Raw genomic sequence first — 21396 nt, forward strand, 5'->3', positions numbered from 1 at the left:
ATGGGTCTAACGAAATCACCCAAGTTTTCAAATACCTAACGTCAATACAAACTATTATCAGAATTCGTTTTTCGTAAATCTGGTTCAACTTTTAACAGCTTTTTCAATCATATCATATCTTTTATGATTTCAGTATTTTAAAAATAGTGAATTGAAAACCTTTCAATAAAACTCTCGTTGATCTTGTAGTACTGTACTAATATAGTACTTACCCCTTTTCTCTTACATCACATTACATACTTGGTATTTGTTATTTTGAATAAAATTACATTTCTAAAATTTTCATTATTGTAGGTGTATATCGCCTTAACATTTTTTATTTAGTTCCTTTAGTTTAAAATCTTCTGTTTATACTGCTTTTTCAACTTTTAAAAATTACTTGAAATACTGATATTCTTTATTTTTTCATTGCTGCTTTTATAATATGAATTATTTTTAGGATTGCATTTAAATATAATATATCGCTTTTTTACCATAATATATATATTTTTTTGGAAGATGTTTTTGAAATAAATCTATATTTATTGTTTTTTTTTAGTTGCTTCTCATCTGTGCTTTTTTAACCCCTTAAAATATGTATGTTTACATATTTTTACCTTCTAAATATGTTTTTTTTTCGCATTTGAGCATGTTTTTTTATTCTTATTTATTTAAATTCTAACTTATAAATTACTTTTAATAAGTTTTTTTTTCTTTTAAATATTATTTATATTTCTGCAAATACTAACTAAAAACTATTGATTCAACTTTTTTTCTTTGATTTCTAATTTTTAAAATACTTTCACATGTGTTTTTTCCCTTCATACTTATATTGAAGATAAAAAACAAAAATAGTTTATTAATAATCTTAGCATGTCATATAATATGGAAATTTCACTGGTCCATAAGAGATAAGTCTAATTTTGAATACTATAAAACTTTGTTATTGTACTGTATTTTTCCTGAATAAAAGAAAAAAAAATACAAAAAGCAGGGTATGGAATAAACGGAGACGACGCGACGCGACGCCGACGCAGGAACATATACGCGATATAAACTGAGGTATTCTGAAGTTTAAAGAAGAACTTTATCTCACAAAGTCAAACCAACACCACAGACATGAAATAACAATTTTACAAGACTATTCATGAATATGTTCTAAGATAGTGGAATGGGAGAGCGTGCTATTAATAGACGTACCCATTACACCTACCCTAATCTCCTTCATTGCTCAAGTCTATTTATCTATATACTCGTATGTAAAAATGAATGTATAATAGTTTGTCCTTTATAACTACTGGACTAATTATTTACCTGCATTTTTTGACAAATAATCTAATTTACGTGAATGAGTTTTATAATATCTTCAATATGTTTATAAGAAAAAAAAGTTAGGAGCGAATATGGTGAAAATGTTTTTCATCAAACTTCCAGGGTTGCTTTCGACTGAAAAGCATATTCCAAAGAAATCGGAGAATCCTGTTTTTTTAGTATGTTTAAAAAGTTTATATTATAACGTTTAATTATTTTTAATGGATACTGAACTGATAAATTTTCTTACAATTTATTAATTTCTACATGTTAACTTATTTGGATGGATTTTTAGTAATACTTAAATAGTTTTATCCGACATTTGATACGTTTTTGAAAAACAGATTCTTATTCAAAATGCGCATGTTGGTAAGTAGCGTAGAGTTTGACATTTGCTCAAACAATTTATTATTTTATGTTTTGAAATTTAAGCATAAACAAGTGCCTAGGTACCTTATTAAATTCAATATTTGAATATTAACAATTTTCAAAATGTCAAGATCACGTGAAAACACGGCTGGCAGTAAAAGAATGACTAAATTTGCGTTGGGAATGAGTTGAGTGTCATAATTTTAGAGGGCTCAGGGTAAATCGCGCTCTGAATTTTCTTCATAAACACGTATTTCTGAATTTTCTTCCTAGATCCTAGGCACTAAGGCAGTGATTTTTGCTTAATTTTGATTTGAGCACGACGAAGACTCATAGCTTATTACACGAGAAGATAAAACAAAAAATACGAAAATGTAAATAGCTCAAAAAAGTCCAAAATAAGTAACACGTGTCCTTATTTACGAAAAAACGTGTATTCAACCAGCTAATAGCAGGCAAGTAAACGTTTGGGCAGCGTCTGTCGGGTCCACTAGTTTCTTTATAAAATATTTTGTGCTTAGAAACTACGTTCACATATATATTATCCAAACAACAATTAGTAACACAACGCTTTAAGGACATCTATTCTTCACAAGTTAAGTTTCGTAACAATCTCTTAATCCTGGCCAATCTCTCATAATCAATCATTGGGCCATTGGGCCGCAATACTTTCAAATAAGTCTGGACAGTTAATAAACAGCTAATCCGATGTTCTAAGCTTATTAAGGTGATCTGGGTTTCTTCCGCAAGCTTTGGGTTACCTCAAAACTGATGGGCGATCAATTAATCTCACTCCTACCCCGTGACTGGAGCGGTCATGGTCAGTGGTGACTAAGAACATATCTAGATACAATCACACTATTGATGGTAGAAATAAGTGAAACGCATTTTACTTGCTGAATTAAAAAAAATACAGTTCCACCAAAAACAACAGCAGAGAAACTCTATCTTTTTAAAAAATAATTACTTACGTTTTTTCCGGTATTAAAAATATGCGTATTAGAAGGTAATTGAAAAAAAACGATTTTCAATAAAAATTCGGGTATTAAAAATACATATTTAACATTTTTTTATTAAACGTGAGGACAGTACATATTTTGGAAATTTGGGGTAGCATTTGGCTTCATCATCCAACACTCTATCTTTGTAAACAGTATATATATATATATTTTATTTTTTTACAATAAACATAAGTGATAAAACAGAGTAAAAAAAAATAAAAAACATAATTTTAAAGCAATGAAATACATATCAATAGTAAAAATAGTTAACAAAAAAATCCCACAAAAGCATGGCCTGTTCTTGGGTATATATTTCAAAATATGTGAAAACAGAGATAATGGACATTTAAAAGACGCAAATATAGGAGTATAGGCATTAAAATTGGCTGGTTTAAGTTGTCACTTTATACACCATGTTACATTCAGCATTATGCCAGTTTGAACATCTGTTATTATTATTTATTATTTATTTATAAATTATTGCTATAATATACATACTTAATAAAAAGGAATTTATATAAAACCAATTCATGTAAAATAAAAACGGGGTGTTCTCTGTTTATGATAGTCGCCATCGTACATGACACTGCCTGTTCTAAGATGGAGATTTTCTATCTTTAGAGCATAAGTAGTCCTTTACTAATAAAACAATAACATAAAAAAGAAAACTAAAGCTGCTTAATTATAAATGCCTAGCTGATCAAATGTAGGAAATTAAAAATCGTTATTTTACAAATATAAAGTATATACATATATATATGTGCCAAGAATACATGTTACTTAAACATAAATAATATAGAATAATATATAAAAAAACAAATATAAAGCAATGAAATACATAAAAATATAAATAATATGTGTACCAATTAAATAAAGTACTACGTTTTTTGATGTACATATATTTTTCAAAAAAATCTCTCGCTACACTTTTTATATTTTCAGTTTTTTTTATTTTAAAATTTCTTATAAATATTATATTCTATATTCCTTTTATTCTTCCATGCGTTGATATTTTTGAAGTTAAAGACCCGAAACCTTTATTTATGCGGGTGAGATTCACCTGACTGAATTATATCACCTACATGCTAGGTAACGCTTGGAATATGATTATTTGAAAAAATTAGTTTTTTTTAAAGACCCTAATCACTACCGATAAGTCATATAAATTAGATCGATGAATCTCGTAAGTCATAAAATATATGTAATGTATTTTGTGTGCCTTTTTTGCATTATGATGTGTTTGTTTTAAATAGATTCATTTGTACATTTATAAATTTATTAATTGGATCGATAAAAAAATTTGGACGTAGATTCATTATTACGTTTTGAACTTTCTACAATAGTTTTGTTTAATACGTTTCTTGTTATTTGTAAAAATTATTTATTAATTATAAAAATCTTTATTATTTTTTGATTTAATTTCTGATATTTCCTAATTTCAAAAATTTATTTTATTTTATTACTAGGAAACAATTTAAAAAGTGAATAACGATTAACACTGTGGAAAATTCATACCGGTTTGTTTAACAATTTTAGTTCCTTTTACATTTATTTTACATATGTACTGTACGTAAAAATGGATATATTTTTTCTAAAATAAATTAAACAAAGTAACATAAAAATAACTAGTTTTGTACTATGTAATCAATTACTAATTTAAATACTTTATTCTATTATAATTTCATGATCATCGACCCCCTTTTTGCACCTTATGGCGCATAGTACACTGCATTGGTAAACTAGTGGCAGCGTAGTTTAATCATATCTCACATGAAAGTAAGGTGATCAAAATTATGCTTTAGGCGCCAGTCCAGGAACAATGAGATGTTGTTGCTAGAAAAACCTTTAAAATAAATATCCTATGTCCACCGTTTCAAAAATTAAGCCCTCGACTTTAAATATGGTAAATGAACGCGTCTACCACTACACATCGAGGTGGACGAATCTCATCTATCGATTCGAAATTACTCGTCCGTGGTAATGCCCTTATAACTTAGGTTAATCAAAAACACAAAGTAAATCTAATAAATCATTTGATGTAGAAAAACATCCTTTATTTACTTTTCAGCATTGTTGTGATATTTCAAAACTTATTAGATCAAAGGAATATTTTACGCAAAATGCTTTTTCATTTTCCATCAAACATGCACAAAGGAGCTGATATGGACTGTTGATGGAAAGTATTTTCTATTGAATGTTTATCTTTTTCATTTCATTTTGTCTGTGAACTGATAATATAGAAATGATATTTGTATGCGTTCTTTTGAATATTTAAGATACCATGGAATAAAATAATAAGGACCAAAAAAATATTTCTCGTGAAACGATAAGTGGATACATGAGATTTATAATAGTAAGTGGATACATAATAATTACCCATGTACATTTTTTTTGTAAAGTAACATTGTTTAAAATTGTGATTACAAAAGAAAATGTTTTGGATGTGTTCTGTTAAAATGTGTTATCCCACTTTATTGTTAATTAAATAAAAAAGTAAACACAAAAATTTAATCACCTTTTGAACTTGACAGCCAATCTAAACTATTCATTATATTTTTGAAAAATGCGCCTGACAATAAACATAAATTTTCGCAGTTTGAGGTTGGTATGGCTTTACGCATTTTTGCATAACACCATTCCTCTGAAGAAATTTTTAAAATAATACCAATTTTTCTCCATTTTCTTAGGAATACTGTTGACATTTTCAATCATATTAAATGTAAGCAGGTGCCTACATATGAACTAATTTTTGAAGCACAATATTAAAGTTTAATTTTTTTATAAGTAGTATACTTAAATACGTATACATTTTTTTATACTTTTAAAATTATTTATATATTTTTTAAGGTATGGCCTCTAAGATAAAAATCTTAAGAAAAAGAAATTAAGGAAGGCTAAGTACCCCCACACCTTATAATAGTGTAGTTAGCACGTTTCACTAGCGTAAATAATGTCTCTGGTTCAATTTCTGGTAGGTTTAACGTAAAGTATGTGTTTTAAAGCTGGTTTAACACTGCAATATTCCACTGTCCCTGAACACTGGTTCCTGAAGCGTATGACTAGTCACCTGATTTTCATGTAATAGATTAACTGATACTCTAAAACATGTCTCAATGTTGTGCCATATGCACCATCGGGCGTAGATATGGATATGATGATATCACGTAGTTCTTACCGAACTTGCTGTATAGGATGCCTACCTAATTATTTTGGTTCCACGTCTGAACCATCACGTAGGGGTCCGTTAATATTTTCGCCACTTATATAATGTAAACAAAAATGGGAAAATGGGCCATCAAAAAAACTTCATCCCCACCAGAGTACGTGACCCTCCCCAGAAAACAACCCCCAGCTAATAACTGTATTTCGAATACCATCACGTTCCGAAATGCTCTACCAGAGCCTGTCGTTAATTACGAGGCAAAAAGTTTTCTGTTATCTGTTGTTCAGAATGGAAAAATATTTTTGAATTGTTCTTGAGTTGAAGTTATTGTTTTGTTTTAACAGATTATCAAATTATTTGGTTTTAACTCGATGGTTAAAAATAATTTTAAAAATTGATAAAACAATTAAAAAAAAAAGAAAAATAAAATCTATTGATTTATTGATTATTTTCATTTAATTTAATACTTGAAAGCATTTATTTTACAGTTTTTGGTTTAATGGCAACGAGCCTTATTAAAATTTTGAATAGATGAATGTTTTTAGAAATACTTTTTAACTGGTGTAAAGATATGTATAAATATTCAATTTATTGTAACAGTAATTCTAATAAGTAGTCTAGTATGCTGGCAATTGAGTAATTTACACAATTTATTATTAGAAATTTCCTTGTTGAGTTATTAATTTCTGTTATTGATGAACTAAAAAAATATTATGATATCAACTTTTTTATTACAGTGCTTCACTAACACCTTAATCCAAACGTTCTATGTATAATAATATATTCCAGTTTTACGTTAATATCAATTTCTTATTTAGAGATCGCTTCTTTATCTATTTTTTTTTTGTAAAACATAAAAAAAAACTCCTTAAACCATTTCCCCGTAGGAGAAGACATAGTATAATGCAACATCCTTACGTATTTGCATACTTGCTTGCTGCCTCTACATTCATGCATTTGATGCACGCACACCTACTATTTCGACATTTGACAATCTATTTTAAACTATTTTGACGTCATTCTCGGTCTTCTTTGTTTTCTGCACCCATCAACATTTGCATCATTTATCTTCTAAGTCGTACATTTGTCGTCCATTTGCTCTACATGTTCAAATCAACGCCGCACTCCGATCTTGATTTTCTTCGATAATTTTTTCATTTGCGCATTTATCATACATCGTTTTACTAGGTATTTGCATAAGAGTTTGTATTTTGACAACGTTAAGTCTACTTGAATTTTACACGTAAATTTTATAATTTTTTAAAAGTGTTTTATACTTTCATTTACGCGATATTTTTCCATGAACAGGAATGCCTGTAGAAAAATAACAAATGTTTTTTATTTAATTTTACAAGAAGAATTCCATGCATTATGAATATTCCGAGGGCTTTTATGAATGTACCGTACCCATATCATATGATAAGTATGCATGCACTTTCACGTACACATGCAAATACACAAGTACAACACTTACACATACACACATGGTAAATGATGTTTTTTTTGTCATGACAGAAGTTTCGATTACTATGGAGAATTGCGCCATCTTTGTGAAAACTACCCGAAAAGCTCTGTACAATAAATATCACAACATGTCTTGCAGCTACATAGCGTATGGATAATAAAGATTCTATAAAAGTTTATCGTTTCCAACGATAAACTTCAGCCCTACGGCAAATTGGATACAAAAATGTTTTCTCACGCGGGGTAAAAATTAAAGCAATAAATTATTCGACAAAGATACTTAAAAAGGTACGGAAAATAAAATGTAAGAAAAACAAATTATTTTGAACGACGTAACAGGTTCATATGAATCACCCAATGGTAAGAGAGTTGTGGAAGATTTCCGGTTTACTAACCGTCAACGGACCAATCGACAGAACTGTCCGAGAAGAAGTGAAAGAGAACTTGTGGCGTCGCACGTGGAGTAATTTCAGAAATACAAAACTTAGAGCTGATAATGCTGTAAATATTTTTTTAGCTTGGCTTAATATTTGATAAACAAATTAAATAATTAAAAAAACTCACTGAATTTCCTCATTATGATAAAATTTAATAACATATAGGAGCCAGACCCCATCTTGCAGCTACAGAGCGCATGGGTGGTATAAAATCAAGCTCCTATTTACATGATTTAAATGTTGACTTTTTGGTGTTTCTAATTATTTTTCAGAATCGCTTACAAATAAAAGCTAGATTTCAATACGTTTTGCAGTTAAAGAGCGCATGGACGGAAAAGGTTCTAGACTTCTCGGCCATATACATGAAATAATTAGATAGTTGATGATATTTACAAATATAAGCAAGATTTTTTGTCAAATCTGTGGTCCCGTGAAAGATGGAGAAAAGTGGCGCATTAGGCAAAATGCCGAATCGTACAGCATATATAAAACCGATAAGGTTGAGATGGGCTGGACACGTACAAATAATGCCAAATGCGCGAGTACCTCAGAAAATCATGACTGGACATCCAGGGGGTAAAAGAAGGATACTAGGCTGAGGAGGAATTATGATGTAAAAAATATGAAACACAGCTTCTGAAATTGGAAAACGGCTGCTGAGGATATGCAAAGTTGGAGGCAAAAGTTAAAGAAGGCCGAGGCTCGATTTGAGCTGTAGCGCCATCGAAGAAGCCAGATTAACAATCTTGTAGCAACAAAAATTATGCATAAACGGATTGCTTATACTGTATAATGTAAAAAGATTTTTTTATTGTCGTGTTTGAACTTTCAATTGGTAATATTATATCTAAAACGTTGTTTTTGGCCGCCTTACATTTGTAATTTGCTTGTATATTGCAAAAATATACTTTTAAATCTTACTCCATAACGAGTTTGGCGTCAACATTAGGAAATAGCATAAATAGTCCTGTTAATTAGCCTCTACAATCCAGTGGTTTGAGGACATTAAATTATTTTCTACGTTAAATCCATAATTTATAAAAACAAACCCTAGAATAATAATACGCCACCGGCTAGTAAAGTCGCCCATAGGGACAAAACTTGTTCTATGTTTATCAAATATAAAGTTAACGATAGTTTACAGCAATACAACGGGTCGTATGTACTCAGGTTGAGAATAGAAAGCGCAAACCGAAACCATCCGTTACATGTTTGTTGTTAAACTAAAAACAACAAAAAAAAATGGAACGTTTTTCTCCTATGCAAAAGAGCTAAAGGGCTTCTCTTTAAGTGGGAACGAATCATAACTCTAAAGCTAGGATTTCCTAGGACAACGGTGCCTGTATTTTAACGGCCGTAGTGAACGGTGATGCGGTGGACAGCCGTCGTAACGGTGACTAGAGAGTTGTTTCCTAAGAAAACGGTGTTGATAACACCGTTAAAAAATAAAACCACTCTCTAGCCACCTCTACGACAGCTGTCCATCGCATCGCCGTTCACTACGGCCGTAAAGATACGGGCACCGCTGTGCTAAGAAACCCTAGCTTAAGAAGCATACCAGAAACTCTTGAAAATAGGATTTAAGAAATAACGACAGATTTGTTGAAAAAAAAGACCAAAAACCGGGCAAATAAAATGTGCTACGCAACCGCGGTCGCTGTTTGTTAAAAACAATTTGAATAATATCACAAAGATTACATATTTTTTTGTTTGTGTTCAGGCGCATAAAGAATACAGTTATGTGCGTGTGTGAAGTAGAGCCAAAACCCTGGGCAAATGTTTTTATCCCTATGGCCACTCTAAAGTTAAAATCCTGAAGAAGGAAAACGATTAAGGATGAGTCGGTACCTCCTATTGTAGTGGTTGGCGCATTCGCCTACCGTGCTTGAAGTCTCTGGTTTGATTACTGATATGGTTGACGTGAAATATTGACTTAAAGATGGTTTAACACTGCAACAATTTACTTGCGACCAGCGTGGAATGTGGATCTGATGGCCAATAGTACGAATTTTGCACTCTTCCGTCAGTTTGTCCGGACTTGGGTATCGCGTGGGAGCTCCTCAGATGCGCGGACGCCTAGGTGGGTAAAATATGGTGGGACAGGCAACTGTTCCTGTAGGGTGCTCATTCAGTTGGGACTGTGCTTCCTTCCGAGCGGAACGCACACGTTCTTTTGTTTTGTCCTCTCCTTACGGGGGTGGTATTCGGATCTTCTGCTTCTGACCACCCAGGGAGTCCTTCTATATCCAAAGTCGTTATCGTAATGTAAATATCCGTGTTTTTACTTATGTTTTGTGTAAGTTATGTTTGTTATGTTACTATACTTTTAAGAAAATGTTGTTGTATATTTGGATTCGTTTATTTATGTTAATTGTTTGTTAACATATCTTTTTTGAATAAAAAAAAAAACAAAGGCATTGAGGGGATCTTGAGGGGTGGGGACGACGTGTTGGCCTCTGTCCATACGTCCTCCTCCCCCCTCCTTAATCTGCATAGAGTTTGTATTCCTTAGGAATATTTATAATAACTTTCCTCTATGCGCAGCTGACGGAGAGTCCCTCAGGACTCTATAACAGCTGCGGGTGGATGGTTGGCTTAAGGGTCTCCCCTCAATGCAACAATTTACTGTCTCTAGACTGGTACAAGAAACATAATTCTGATTTTCTTCATGTAATAAAAATTAGGGTACGCCGCAACATCAAAATGTTGCAATGTATTGCCGTATTTACAGGGTGCAGATGTTGATGATTTCAATTGAAATTTGTATTAAGCTTAAGAAACACGTTTAGTTAAAAGTATTTTAATAAAAAAACATCCTGTATAATGTGGTAGTGGAGCACTAATGGTAATGCAGAATCGCTGCGTTGGGTACTTGAGGTGCTATTTCCATTTTCTGCGGACTGGGTAAGCGATTTTAAATTTAATGTTCATATTCCTGATATTCTTGAAATGGCTGAATTTATTACACTGGAATTGCAGACTCTGAATATCGCATGTAAGTAATGCAAACGACATTGTTAGGATAAACCTTAAATGTCTTAAAACAAATTTTTACTAATAGTATTTTGACTAAGTTTAAAATATTTGCGGACAAACCTGGATTTTACGTTATTAAGACTTAATTTGATTGCAGCGGATGAAAATATTTTTTAAAATAGAAAATGGAAGTCGAGGCATTTTTATGACTCATGGCGTGTTGTATATGTTGATTAAATTATTGGTATTAAAATAAGTATAAAAATTGAAAAGCATTATTAGGCATCTTCTAAAAAGTGAATAAATTTAGCCAGATGAATATCATCAACATTATTATTCTCTTTCCGCACCTATTGGTGTATAGAGCACTCAATTGGTACAACGGTCGCAACGTATCTTATTTTTTTTAGTTACATGCAGGTCAGATAGTTAGTCTTACGCTTCAGGTACCACTCCAGGAACTTTGAAATGTTTTAGTGAAAAAACACGTTTTTTAATAAATATTTTATGTTCACTATTTCAGGAATCAAACCCGAGAACTCTCGCATGGTAGCCAAACGCGCTGATCACTTCTTCACGAGGCCGACAGCAATAAAGGTTTCAGCTGTTTAATTTTACAATAGATAACAGATGGAAGAGTTGAGGAAAAGCAGATGTTAAAACGTAGGGTGAATGGTGAATGTTACATTTTGAATAAAGTGACCACTCAACCAACTTATGTTATTTAAATAAATATTTTGTGTCTATCATTTCAGAATTCGAACCCGAGAACTTTTACAGAATTTAAATCAAGATTGAAATGTCAGTATTTCAATGTATGAGTTGTCTCTTTCTCTTTCTTCTTTTTTTTCCATCCCCTCTCTTCTCTTTATAGCATAGTGTAGATTTTTAAATAATTTTTGTTTCAAATTTTGTATAAAATTCTGTATAAAATTCTGCATATACCGAGAATGCTCTAGGACATATACTTTTCCATGTAGTTGTAATTTACTTAATCTAAACATTTTGGGTAGGTAGGACGAAATTGCCTTGGGCAATGTGCTCACTTATAAGGGCATATAAATTAATTTTATTCGGCCTTTTTTTTTTTTTTTTAAAAAGAAATATTTACGTTCTTATGATTTAGCCAAATATTTAATAATTGAGGGCCATTTCCAACGAGTTGTAAATAATTCACTATTAGAAAATGGAATCGAGTTGGGGTAGAGTGGGATTCGAACCACGGACCTTTGGTCCGTGAGTCCGAGACACTAGCCACAGGACCACAACCCGATTCCACACCCTTAAAAATGAACATATCAGGTCATACGTCCTGTAAATATCTAGACTCGAATATTCCCGTCTCAAAAACGTATTCCCTCTCAGTTGCAAGAAATTAAGGGAAATCCATATTTTAAAAATAAATGTTTGATTTCATGCACCATAATAAAAATACGCATAAAATAGCTGAATAAAAAAATAAAAATAAAGCCAAACAACCACCGAATGGCGTTTCCAAAGCAGCAGGCGTTCGTTAGACGACGCAAAAAGGGAAATAAAATAAAGATAAAACTTGATAAATTAAACTTCACATGCGGGAGAAATGTTTTCTAAATTATGTTTTACTTGGAATACCAGAATAAAGCCCCGTTTGCTTACTGCGACTATTTCGCGGAACTGACTTCACAAACATTTTTAAAAACTGCTAAATTATACAAAATAACCTTTTTTGGATATTTTTTTTACATTGTTATTTTTAATAATAAATTAATAACATATTCGCAGCCTCCGTGGTGTTGTGGCTAAGACGCTCGACTCCCACATGAAAGGTTCCGAGTTCGATTCCCGGTGAGAAACAACAATTTGAATGTGGTTTTTCTCAAGCCTGGGTGTTCTGTTCCGAATTACAGGCTGGTCACCTGGCCTGTGTTGTGGTGCGGAAAAAATGGTTGAATGAAAAACCATCAAAGATTCTAAATAATGATCATATATAATAAATTATGGTACATTCATTACATTTTAAAGTACTTTCAACCTTACTACAAAATGTTTTTTTTTACACCACAACAGGCCAGGAGGCACAATTTGAGTAGTACATTACAGCACAGAATACCCAAGTTATGGTAAAATACGAAATAAAATCTTATTTTGACTTCTCACCGAGAATCGAACGCGGAACCTACCACGAATGAGTCGGGCGTCCTAACCACATTTATTTTTATATTTTATTTGTACAAAACAGTTTATTTTCGTAAAACCTGCCTCAAATTATTCATAATCGAACAATATGTTGAGTATTCCTATTCTTGTAGAATGGAATCAGTGTTTAATAAGCTCTTGACATCACTGCGACGTGTATTTTATATAACGAGTATGTCCAAATGTTTGAAGACATGCGTGGATTAAGAGTAATTAAGATTGATATTTATTGCAGCTGAGAGAAAAACTATTTTTGGATAGGGATATGGAAGTCGAGGCATTTACATGAACGTTGGTTAGTATAAGTGATCATTTTAAGCACTTTGAAACATTTACAATTCTTCCTTTGTTTGAACATCCTAATTTATTTAACTCTTCTTTGCATAACATTGACTGGTTTTAGTGGCCACATTACACATTGCGTAACATATACCATTGTGCTCTCAGTTGAACATCCACATTTTCTCAACTTTTCGATCTGTTGACTTTTGCGAAGTAAAATAACTGAAACCTTTATTAGCGTAGTGAAACCTAATTCTATTTGGTTGTTTTGATATATTTTTTTACGTTTGTCTACTATGCAAGATGTCTCCGGTTCGATTTCCAAATTATTTGACGAAAAATATTTTATTTTAACGATTTTTTCAAACTTCAATACTTACGTAACAAAATTGATTAAGAAACGCTGGGATTAGTTTTCTAATGCAGCGTCAGGTGCGGAAAAAAAATGATGATGAAATGGGCTGATTGATCCTGATGAGATTAAAAAAAAAATTTTTTTTCAGAAAGTATGAAACGTCAATTTGTGATTCAAAAACCGTATAATGCACAGAGACAGCTTATGAACCAGCGAGGATCTAAGAAAATTTCAATATTTTTTTCAGAAACTAGGAAGCGTGAATTTATGATTCAAAAACCATATTATGCACAGAGTAAATACATTAAATTTTGTGAATAAGTACCAAAACTAATTTTCTTTTGAAACTAATTCTCTGTCTTATTTCAGATGTAAATTCACGTAATCAATCCCCAGACGGTTAAATCTAGTTCTATAATTTGACAGTACTCAAAATATAAAAAAGGGCAAATATTTTAAAGTTTTTTGGCATCTCCTTTATGTTTGAATATTAAAAAATTCAACCTTCATTTGTCCTCATATTGTCCTTCAGTAAGAAATAGACACGAGCGTATTCTGTTTTTTATTAAAGCTTGAAGAAGGTCCAGGGCATTTTTTGCCTTGTCAGATTTTTCACTAGACACTTGTACATATTTATTTTTTAAAAAGCTATCGTGTTAAAGGTTAATAAAACTTTTTGGCTTTTTAAAAAGGCAGTCAAGGATACAAAATTTAATACGACATATAAATAATAAATAAAAAAACAATGTACTCTTTGTCAGCAGGTCTCAATGTAAAGTCGTTTCAAATCATTAATGTCCTCTGCTTGTCGTGTGTGTAGTTTTTATATAAATAACTTTCTGTTTTACTCACTGGGACAAATGTGTTCTAATCATCAAGAATTGCTACTGCCACTTTGGTTGCATCGTCTGCGTAGCATGTGATGTTAAAGACCTTATCTCCCTTAGTTCTAGATTTAATATTGTCTCCATTCTTGAAATCTTTTATATATATTTATTTTGTTTGTGTAAGAAAACGTTTTTGGCCAATAAATTGTTATGTTTAGTTATAAAGGAACTAAACTTGTTTGTTCTTAATATGTAATTTTTTTAATGTATTACACGTAATAAAACAATGAAAATTATTAAGATTTTACCTCTTCCTGGATCATGGTGAGCATACGCTGGCTGTAATCATGTTGAGGATTGTTGATGAAGCGGGAGAGCATAATCCTGATAAGGGGTTGAATCTTAGAGTCGTAGGTGGAGTAATCCAGCAAAACTGCAACCCCCGCCAGGCCAATTAAGAAACCGAAAATTTGGGTGACGATAAACTGGAAAAAAAAGTTTTATTTAAAATACTTTCAATATGTCAAGATCAGTACAAGTGTGTAAAAGCAATCAGCAAATCTGAAACTTATAAAGTATTAAAGTACATACAAAATACGCCTAGTTATTTTTATATTAACGATACTAATGTTGGTTTTAAATTATTAAAATATAAATACATCAACACAATTTCTTATCAGTACTAAATATAAAGGTACCAACTGCTTATAATATTCCTTCATTTGACATTTATTTATACTTTCTTATCAATTGCCCCAACGAATATATAAAAATGGGGCCAAAAATAACGGTATTTTTAAAAGAAGAGCTTATTTTTTAAATTTTATCCTGTTTTTTCTTATACGAATATAATCAATTGAATTTTTTTCCATATTTTTTTCAGCTTCTTCTGTATCCGTAATAAATTTCAACGTTAAATCTGAGTGGTCTTATTTTTTCCTTTTGTTTTCTTGTACTTTGTATTTTATTGAAGACCACGATTTCCATAATAAATAAATACAAACTTAATTTAACATTTTTTTGGTCGGCTTTGTGGTGTAATGGTCAGTGCGTCAGCCTGCCATGCAAGAGATCTCGGGTTCGATTCCCGACATGGTTGATGTGAACTATTTATTTGAATGGGTGTTTTCACACTAGAATATTTCATAGTCCCTGGACTGGTACCTGAAGCGTAAGACTGATCATCCTACCTTCATGTAACAAAAATGATCAAGATACGCTGCGATTGGTGTAGCAATGCAGTGCCCTACGCATCATTAGGTGCGGAAAGGGAATGATGATGATGAATAATATATACCCTTCTCTTAGAATTTCATCTTCTGTAGAGATATGTATGGAGCTGTATTAATTCCAACTAATAAATAATTAATTTATTATTTCCATGTCCGGCCAGATAAAAAAGAGTGAATAAAGAGTTATGAGAGTGAAATAAAACCAGAACTCTGAGGTATGTTTTCAACTCGACGGCTACTAAAAATATTTATTAAGTTTTAACTAAGTTATAACCTTGGTTCAAGCAACGCGTTTGATTGTAACTAATATTCCTTTTAATATTCCGGCGCCCTCCAACATACCAGTCAGAACAACTGTTCCAATACATGAAGGTGCTGGATATGAGACAACTGTACCTAAAAGAAGCAATTGCACATTTCTGGTCGAACAATAAGGAGAGGTCTTAGAAACATGTCCGTACGAGGTTTTCCCAGAGCATGAATTATGTCATACCCAAAACCCGTACGACTTTTCATCAGAGGCATCTCTCATTTATCGCACCGAGAGTGTTTAATATTTTGGAAGAGCGTATTTAAGTGTATACGAGCGCTCTCAAGGACAAAAACTATTTTCAAGAAAGTAGTTATGGACTGGATTTTCCTTAGTGGGAGTAATCTGAGAAGGAAACTCGTTTAAGATTTTTCGAATGTTTGAGTTTACTGTTTATCATATTTATGTGCTATATATATGTGTTTTTTACAAAAATTTTTTTTTAAATGTTTTTGATCCTATATTTGTGGTGATATACTCATGTGTCTGTGTCAACTAATTGCTAGTCCCATCTCAACACAAGACTTTTAGTCCCATGGAGTTGGGACTTATGTCTCAAATAATGTACAAAAAACTCACGTATGTAAATAAAAAAATAATAAAATTTAATTAATACGACAGTAATACGGATCAATGTTCACGAACACTGTATGGATTTTGAAGATCAGATTTATGAAATGTATCTTACATGCTTTGTCAAATCTAGAATAAAAAAAATAGTCTATTCAGAACGACGAAAACGAAAATCAAAAGCAAGAACAAGTCTAAAAAGCATTTGCTTGGAATAATTATGGACAAGCCCCGTTAAGGAAGTGGTAATTCCAGCTACGGAAATACTGCGATAAGGTTTTTTATTAAATACTTATGTAACGCAAATATAACTTAAGTAAAAATTACCTTATTAGGAGATTTTACATTATTTTTCAAACCATGTCAAGTGGAAAACCCAACTAATGAAAATTCCAAAACTATGCAAAAACAGCTGCCTAATATTAAGTATAGTAGTATAAATGGCACAACATGCTCATTCTGTGCATAAAAACTAATTCATAAAAAAATCAAGTGGGGTTAAATCCGTCTTTATTTTATTTTTATTTTTTTTATTTTCTTTTATTCAGGAAACATACAGTACAGTTACAAAGTTTAATATTTTACACAATTGGACTTAATTCTAATGGACCAGTGAAGTTTCCATATTAAAAAGCAATTAAATCTAATGTTAATTATGAAAGTATAAAAAAGAGAAGGAAAAAGAAAACATAAATGAAAGTTGTTTAAAAATTTAAATTTAAGTGAAAAAAAAAAAAAATTTTAAGGTTTGTAGTTTGTAGTGAGTATTTACAAATGGAAATAATATTAAAAATGGAGAAAACTTGTAAGAGTAATTAAGAATTAAGAATGGAAATAAAGAATGAAAAACATACTCAGATGTAAAAATAAAATAAAATAGTAATAACATTTTTTTTTAAAAAAGGAAAAACATAAACACATATTTATTTTAAGGGATTCAAAGAAACGATGAGAAGAATCTTTAAGTGAAATATAAGACAATAAATTTAAATTTAGGTCAATTTAAAAAACATCTTCAAAATTAATGACACATTATAGTAAGAGCAGCAATATATTGATTTTATTAATATATATAATATAAGTAATTAAAAGTAGTTTAAAAGTATAACAAGTATAAAAACATGCCAATGGCAGCAGAGAAAAAAGAAAAAATAAAGAAGGAATAACAAGTATGGCAAGTAATCATTTAAAATTTGAATTTTTTTTTTTTTTTTTTTTTTTAAATTTGAAATTTGGTGTAGTTGTTGGCGCGTTCACCTACCACGCTTGAGGTGCTAGGTTCGGATCCTGGCAGGGTGCATGTGGAATATTGATTTTAATGGTGGTTCTACTCTGCAATGTTTCACCTTACCTTCCAATGACACCATGCAATTGGAGTGCCCTGTGCACCACTTGCTGCGTATAGGGAAATGATGATGATTATGTTAGCATATTTTCTACTATGAAACATTTAAAAAATGTGTTTTTAGACAATTGGTTTCTTTTTGTATCCCTACCACAAAGAATCCGTTTTTAACCGCTAACTTTTAATTTCTCGACGCATTCCAAATGTGTTCGCCATATTAAAACGTAACAATTTATCGTTTTGAGCGTGACCGTAATATCAGCGATGCAACCACAGTTCAGTTGGCGGGAAAAGGGATTTAATTTTAAATGTTCAGGTATTCGAGCCTACGGAATAGGAATAATGGTTTGAAAAATATTTTTAGAACAAATTATTCCGTCAAACATATGCTATTCACAATTAATGGCTACTGAAGCTTAAAATCTGTGTGATGCTAAATTTTATACCGTGCGGTCTGTTGCTGCAAGACGTGATGTTATCAATGTCCTATCTACAATATTTTGAGTTTGTCCAAATTTTTGTAGACAAGGACTGGATTCAACTCCCTGGGGAGCTGTTTATTTTAACATAGTACAACAGAGATGAAAAACATCTAAGAGAAGGTAATATAGAAGTCTAGGCATCTACAGGGCTTATGACCTGTCAATGGCTGGTTTAAGTGGCCACTTAACACAGTGTGTAACATTCACCATTCTGCCTATATTTGAACATCTACATTCCTTAAATTCTTTCATCTGTTGATTTTTGTGAAGTAAAAGAGCTGAAACCTTTAGTTATGCGGGTGAAATTCATCTAATTGAATTATTTTACCTACATACTAGGCAACGCCTGAAAATATTTTTTTTTCAATTTCTATACTTTACTTACCTTCTCTTGAATGTTCTTCATCTCTGTTGTAATATGTTAATATAAACAGCTCCCGAAGGAGTTGAATCCAGTCCTTGTCAACAAAAATTTGGATAAACTCAAAATATTGTTGATAAATTACCTGGTCCATGAAGAAGTATAGAAATTGAAAAAATAATATTTTCAGGCGTTGCCTAGTATGTAGGTGAAATAATTCAATTAGATGAATCTCACCCGCATAAATAAAAGTTTCAGTTCTTTAACTTCACAAACATCAACAGATGAAAGAATTGAAGGAACATAGATGTTCAAATATAGGCAGAATGGTGAATGTTACACAGTGTGTAAAGTGGCCACTCAAACCAGCCATTGACAGGTCATAAGCCCTGTAGATGCCTGGACTTCAATATTACCTTCTCTTTAATGTTCTTCATCTCTGTTGTAATATGTTTATGTCCTATATGTTTTTAAATATTATCATAACAGAGGATCCACTATATTATTGTAAGTAATGTGCTATTAAGTTGCAAGAAGTGTTTTTTGCAAATAATAATGTTAATCTTCGTATGCGTAATATGTGATTAAGATATTATTGATTTTTATTTAAACAATAAATAAACATAAACAGTTTACAAACATATGTATAAGAGCGTGAATATTGCCTTATGGCAATTTCTTCCTACTTACCCAAACTGTTTAATTTGAGAAAGTCAGAGGTACATTAACATATTGTAGGAACATTATCATATTTTTCCTCTAAAACAAAACATTGATGTACTTTTTTTTATTTTTATAAATTACAATTGACTAAATATCTACACTACACTATGAAAATGTGAGGGGGTAAAGAGGGAAAGAAATTAAGAGAAGAAAGGAAAAACTTAAATATTTAGTCAGTGATATTTCATTCATGATTTGAATATAAATAAAGAAAAGGGCGTCTCTGACATTGGTAGTGGATTATTCCATAATCGAGCAGTCACTACTGTGAAAGAAGAGGCAAAAAAATGATCGGTAAATGGGTATTGGAAGGATTCTCTTGTTACTTGAATAAAGAGATAGCCCATTTTGTGAAAGAAAAGTGCAAGTCCAGGTTAGAAGAGCTCTTTCAGATAAAAGGGTGAGGTAAAATTTTAAAAAATATTATGAATAAGTTATACAATGTATATATTTCTTTTATGCCTGATACTGAGGCAGTGGAGTTGCGTGCGATATTCGATATAGCGATTTGATATTTATTTATTAACGGACATTGTCCATGTATACAATTTATTGGTTTTAAATATTACAGTAAAAAATAGTTGAAAACATTTAAAAAAAGAAAAGAAGCATTGACAAACATAAGGGACATCAAGACAAGATCTGGACTAATTATTTAGTGCTCGTTTAAACCGTTGTAAACTCAAACCAAAAAAGTCCAGATCTTGTATTGAGTTAACAATATGACAAAGACGGGTCATTAGAGAATTAAAGCCGTTTGTTCAATGCTGATCGATGAACAGTACTTCATTATTTCTCAACCAACGAGTCGGAATATTGAATTTTACTTGTCTCAGTAATGATGGAACATCGATTATACTATTTAATATGCCGAAAATACATATGGAATCAATATTAGTTCTACGTTTTTGTAGACTAGAAATATTTAACATTGACTCTATATATACCAATGCAGTTTCCTATGAACCATTTATTTCGAAAAAAAATATTATAAAGATGGTGAAAACTGATTCTATTATTCTCAGGCTTTTAAATGTGGCCAGTTTTTTTATTTTATTCAACATAAAATTTCCACAAATTAAATAGAGGGTGTTGAATTGTAGAATGTCGTGTATGTTTGTCCTTTTGTAAAAAGAGGGTTGTAGATAAATATTTGTAGAGTCCGGATCTAATGGTGTAGGGGTGGCTAGAAGGTAGTGAGCATGGCTTTGGAAGCCCAGGTGACAATAGTCACTTCCGTTTCCGGTGTTCGAGTGCGACAACTAGGAGCATATGGCTATTCTCTCTAGGGGAAGTAAAATATGCATGTGGGTGTTTGGATAAGTAATTAGATAAGCACTGTAAACGAATTTTTTAGTCGATTTGAAAATTAAAGCTGTAATAAAAATTCTTTAATATTCGTAAAGAAGCTTTAATTAGATCACACGTGATTTTTTAAAATAAGTGCGTGAGACATGTACATATTACAAAATAAGATGAAATTGCAATAGTTTCGATAAACATTCTAAATTTTTAAGATAAAAATTTACCAAAATATTAAAACCCAAGTTTTTAAAAATAAAAAAATGAAAAACAAACCTAATAATATTTCTTATATAGTGATAAAATAGTAATAAAAATGAGTAGTTCCGTGGAGTTCAAACCTAAGACGTCTTATCCATGGGTTCGTAATATTACCTCTCTGAAAATTTAAATGCTAAGAAAAAAAATTATTTTGTGTCCGAGTGGATGAAAAATACAGTTTGTATGTTGAACATATTTTTTTTTTCATTCAGATAACAAATATTATTAAACAATTTTACTCATTAATACAATTTTTTATTTTAATTAAATACGTATATTAACATTAACAATTCCTATTACGTAAAAGAAAATAAAACAATTCTTGTGTACATAATGGGGAGTGACGTCTTACAAAAGTTTGTTTATTTTATTTTTATTTATAAATATTTTTAGGGTAACATATAAATTACAAGAAAAAAAATTACGGTGTTTTTAATCAGTGCTACACAAAGAAAAATTATAAATGTA

At 31.1% G+C, this 21396-nt stretch overlaps 1 protein-coding gene across 1 annotated transcript in view; it reads right to left on the reverse strand.

The window, feature by feature from the left end:
- Tsp2A (tetraspanin 2A) overlaps positions 1 to 21396 on the reverse strand; it is a 276209-nt gene that overhangs the window by 21308 nt on the left and 233505 nt on the right. The window contains exon 3 of the mRNA XM_088237265.1: positions 14651 to 14827. Coding sequence (XP_088093391.1) covers positions 14651 to 14827 — 177 coding nt within the window. The remainder of the gene's footprint in view (positions 1 to 14650; positions 14828 to 21396) is intronic.

The sequence above is a fragment of the Micrasema longulum genome, unplaced genomic scaffold (genome assembly GCF_059751315.1).
Source record: "Micrasema longulum isolate JH-2025_06_02 unplaced genomic scaffold, ASM5975131v1 h1tg000101l, whole genome shotgun sequence".
Taxonomy (NCBI): Eukaryota; Metazoa; Arthropoda; class Insecta; order Trichoptera; family Brachycentridae; genus Micrasema; species Micrasema longulum.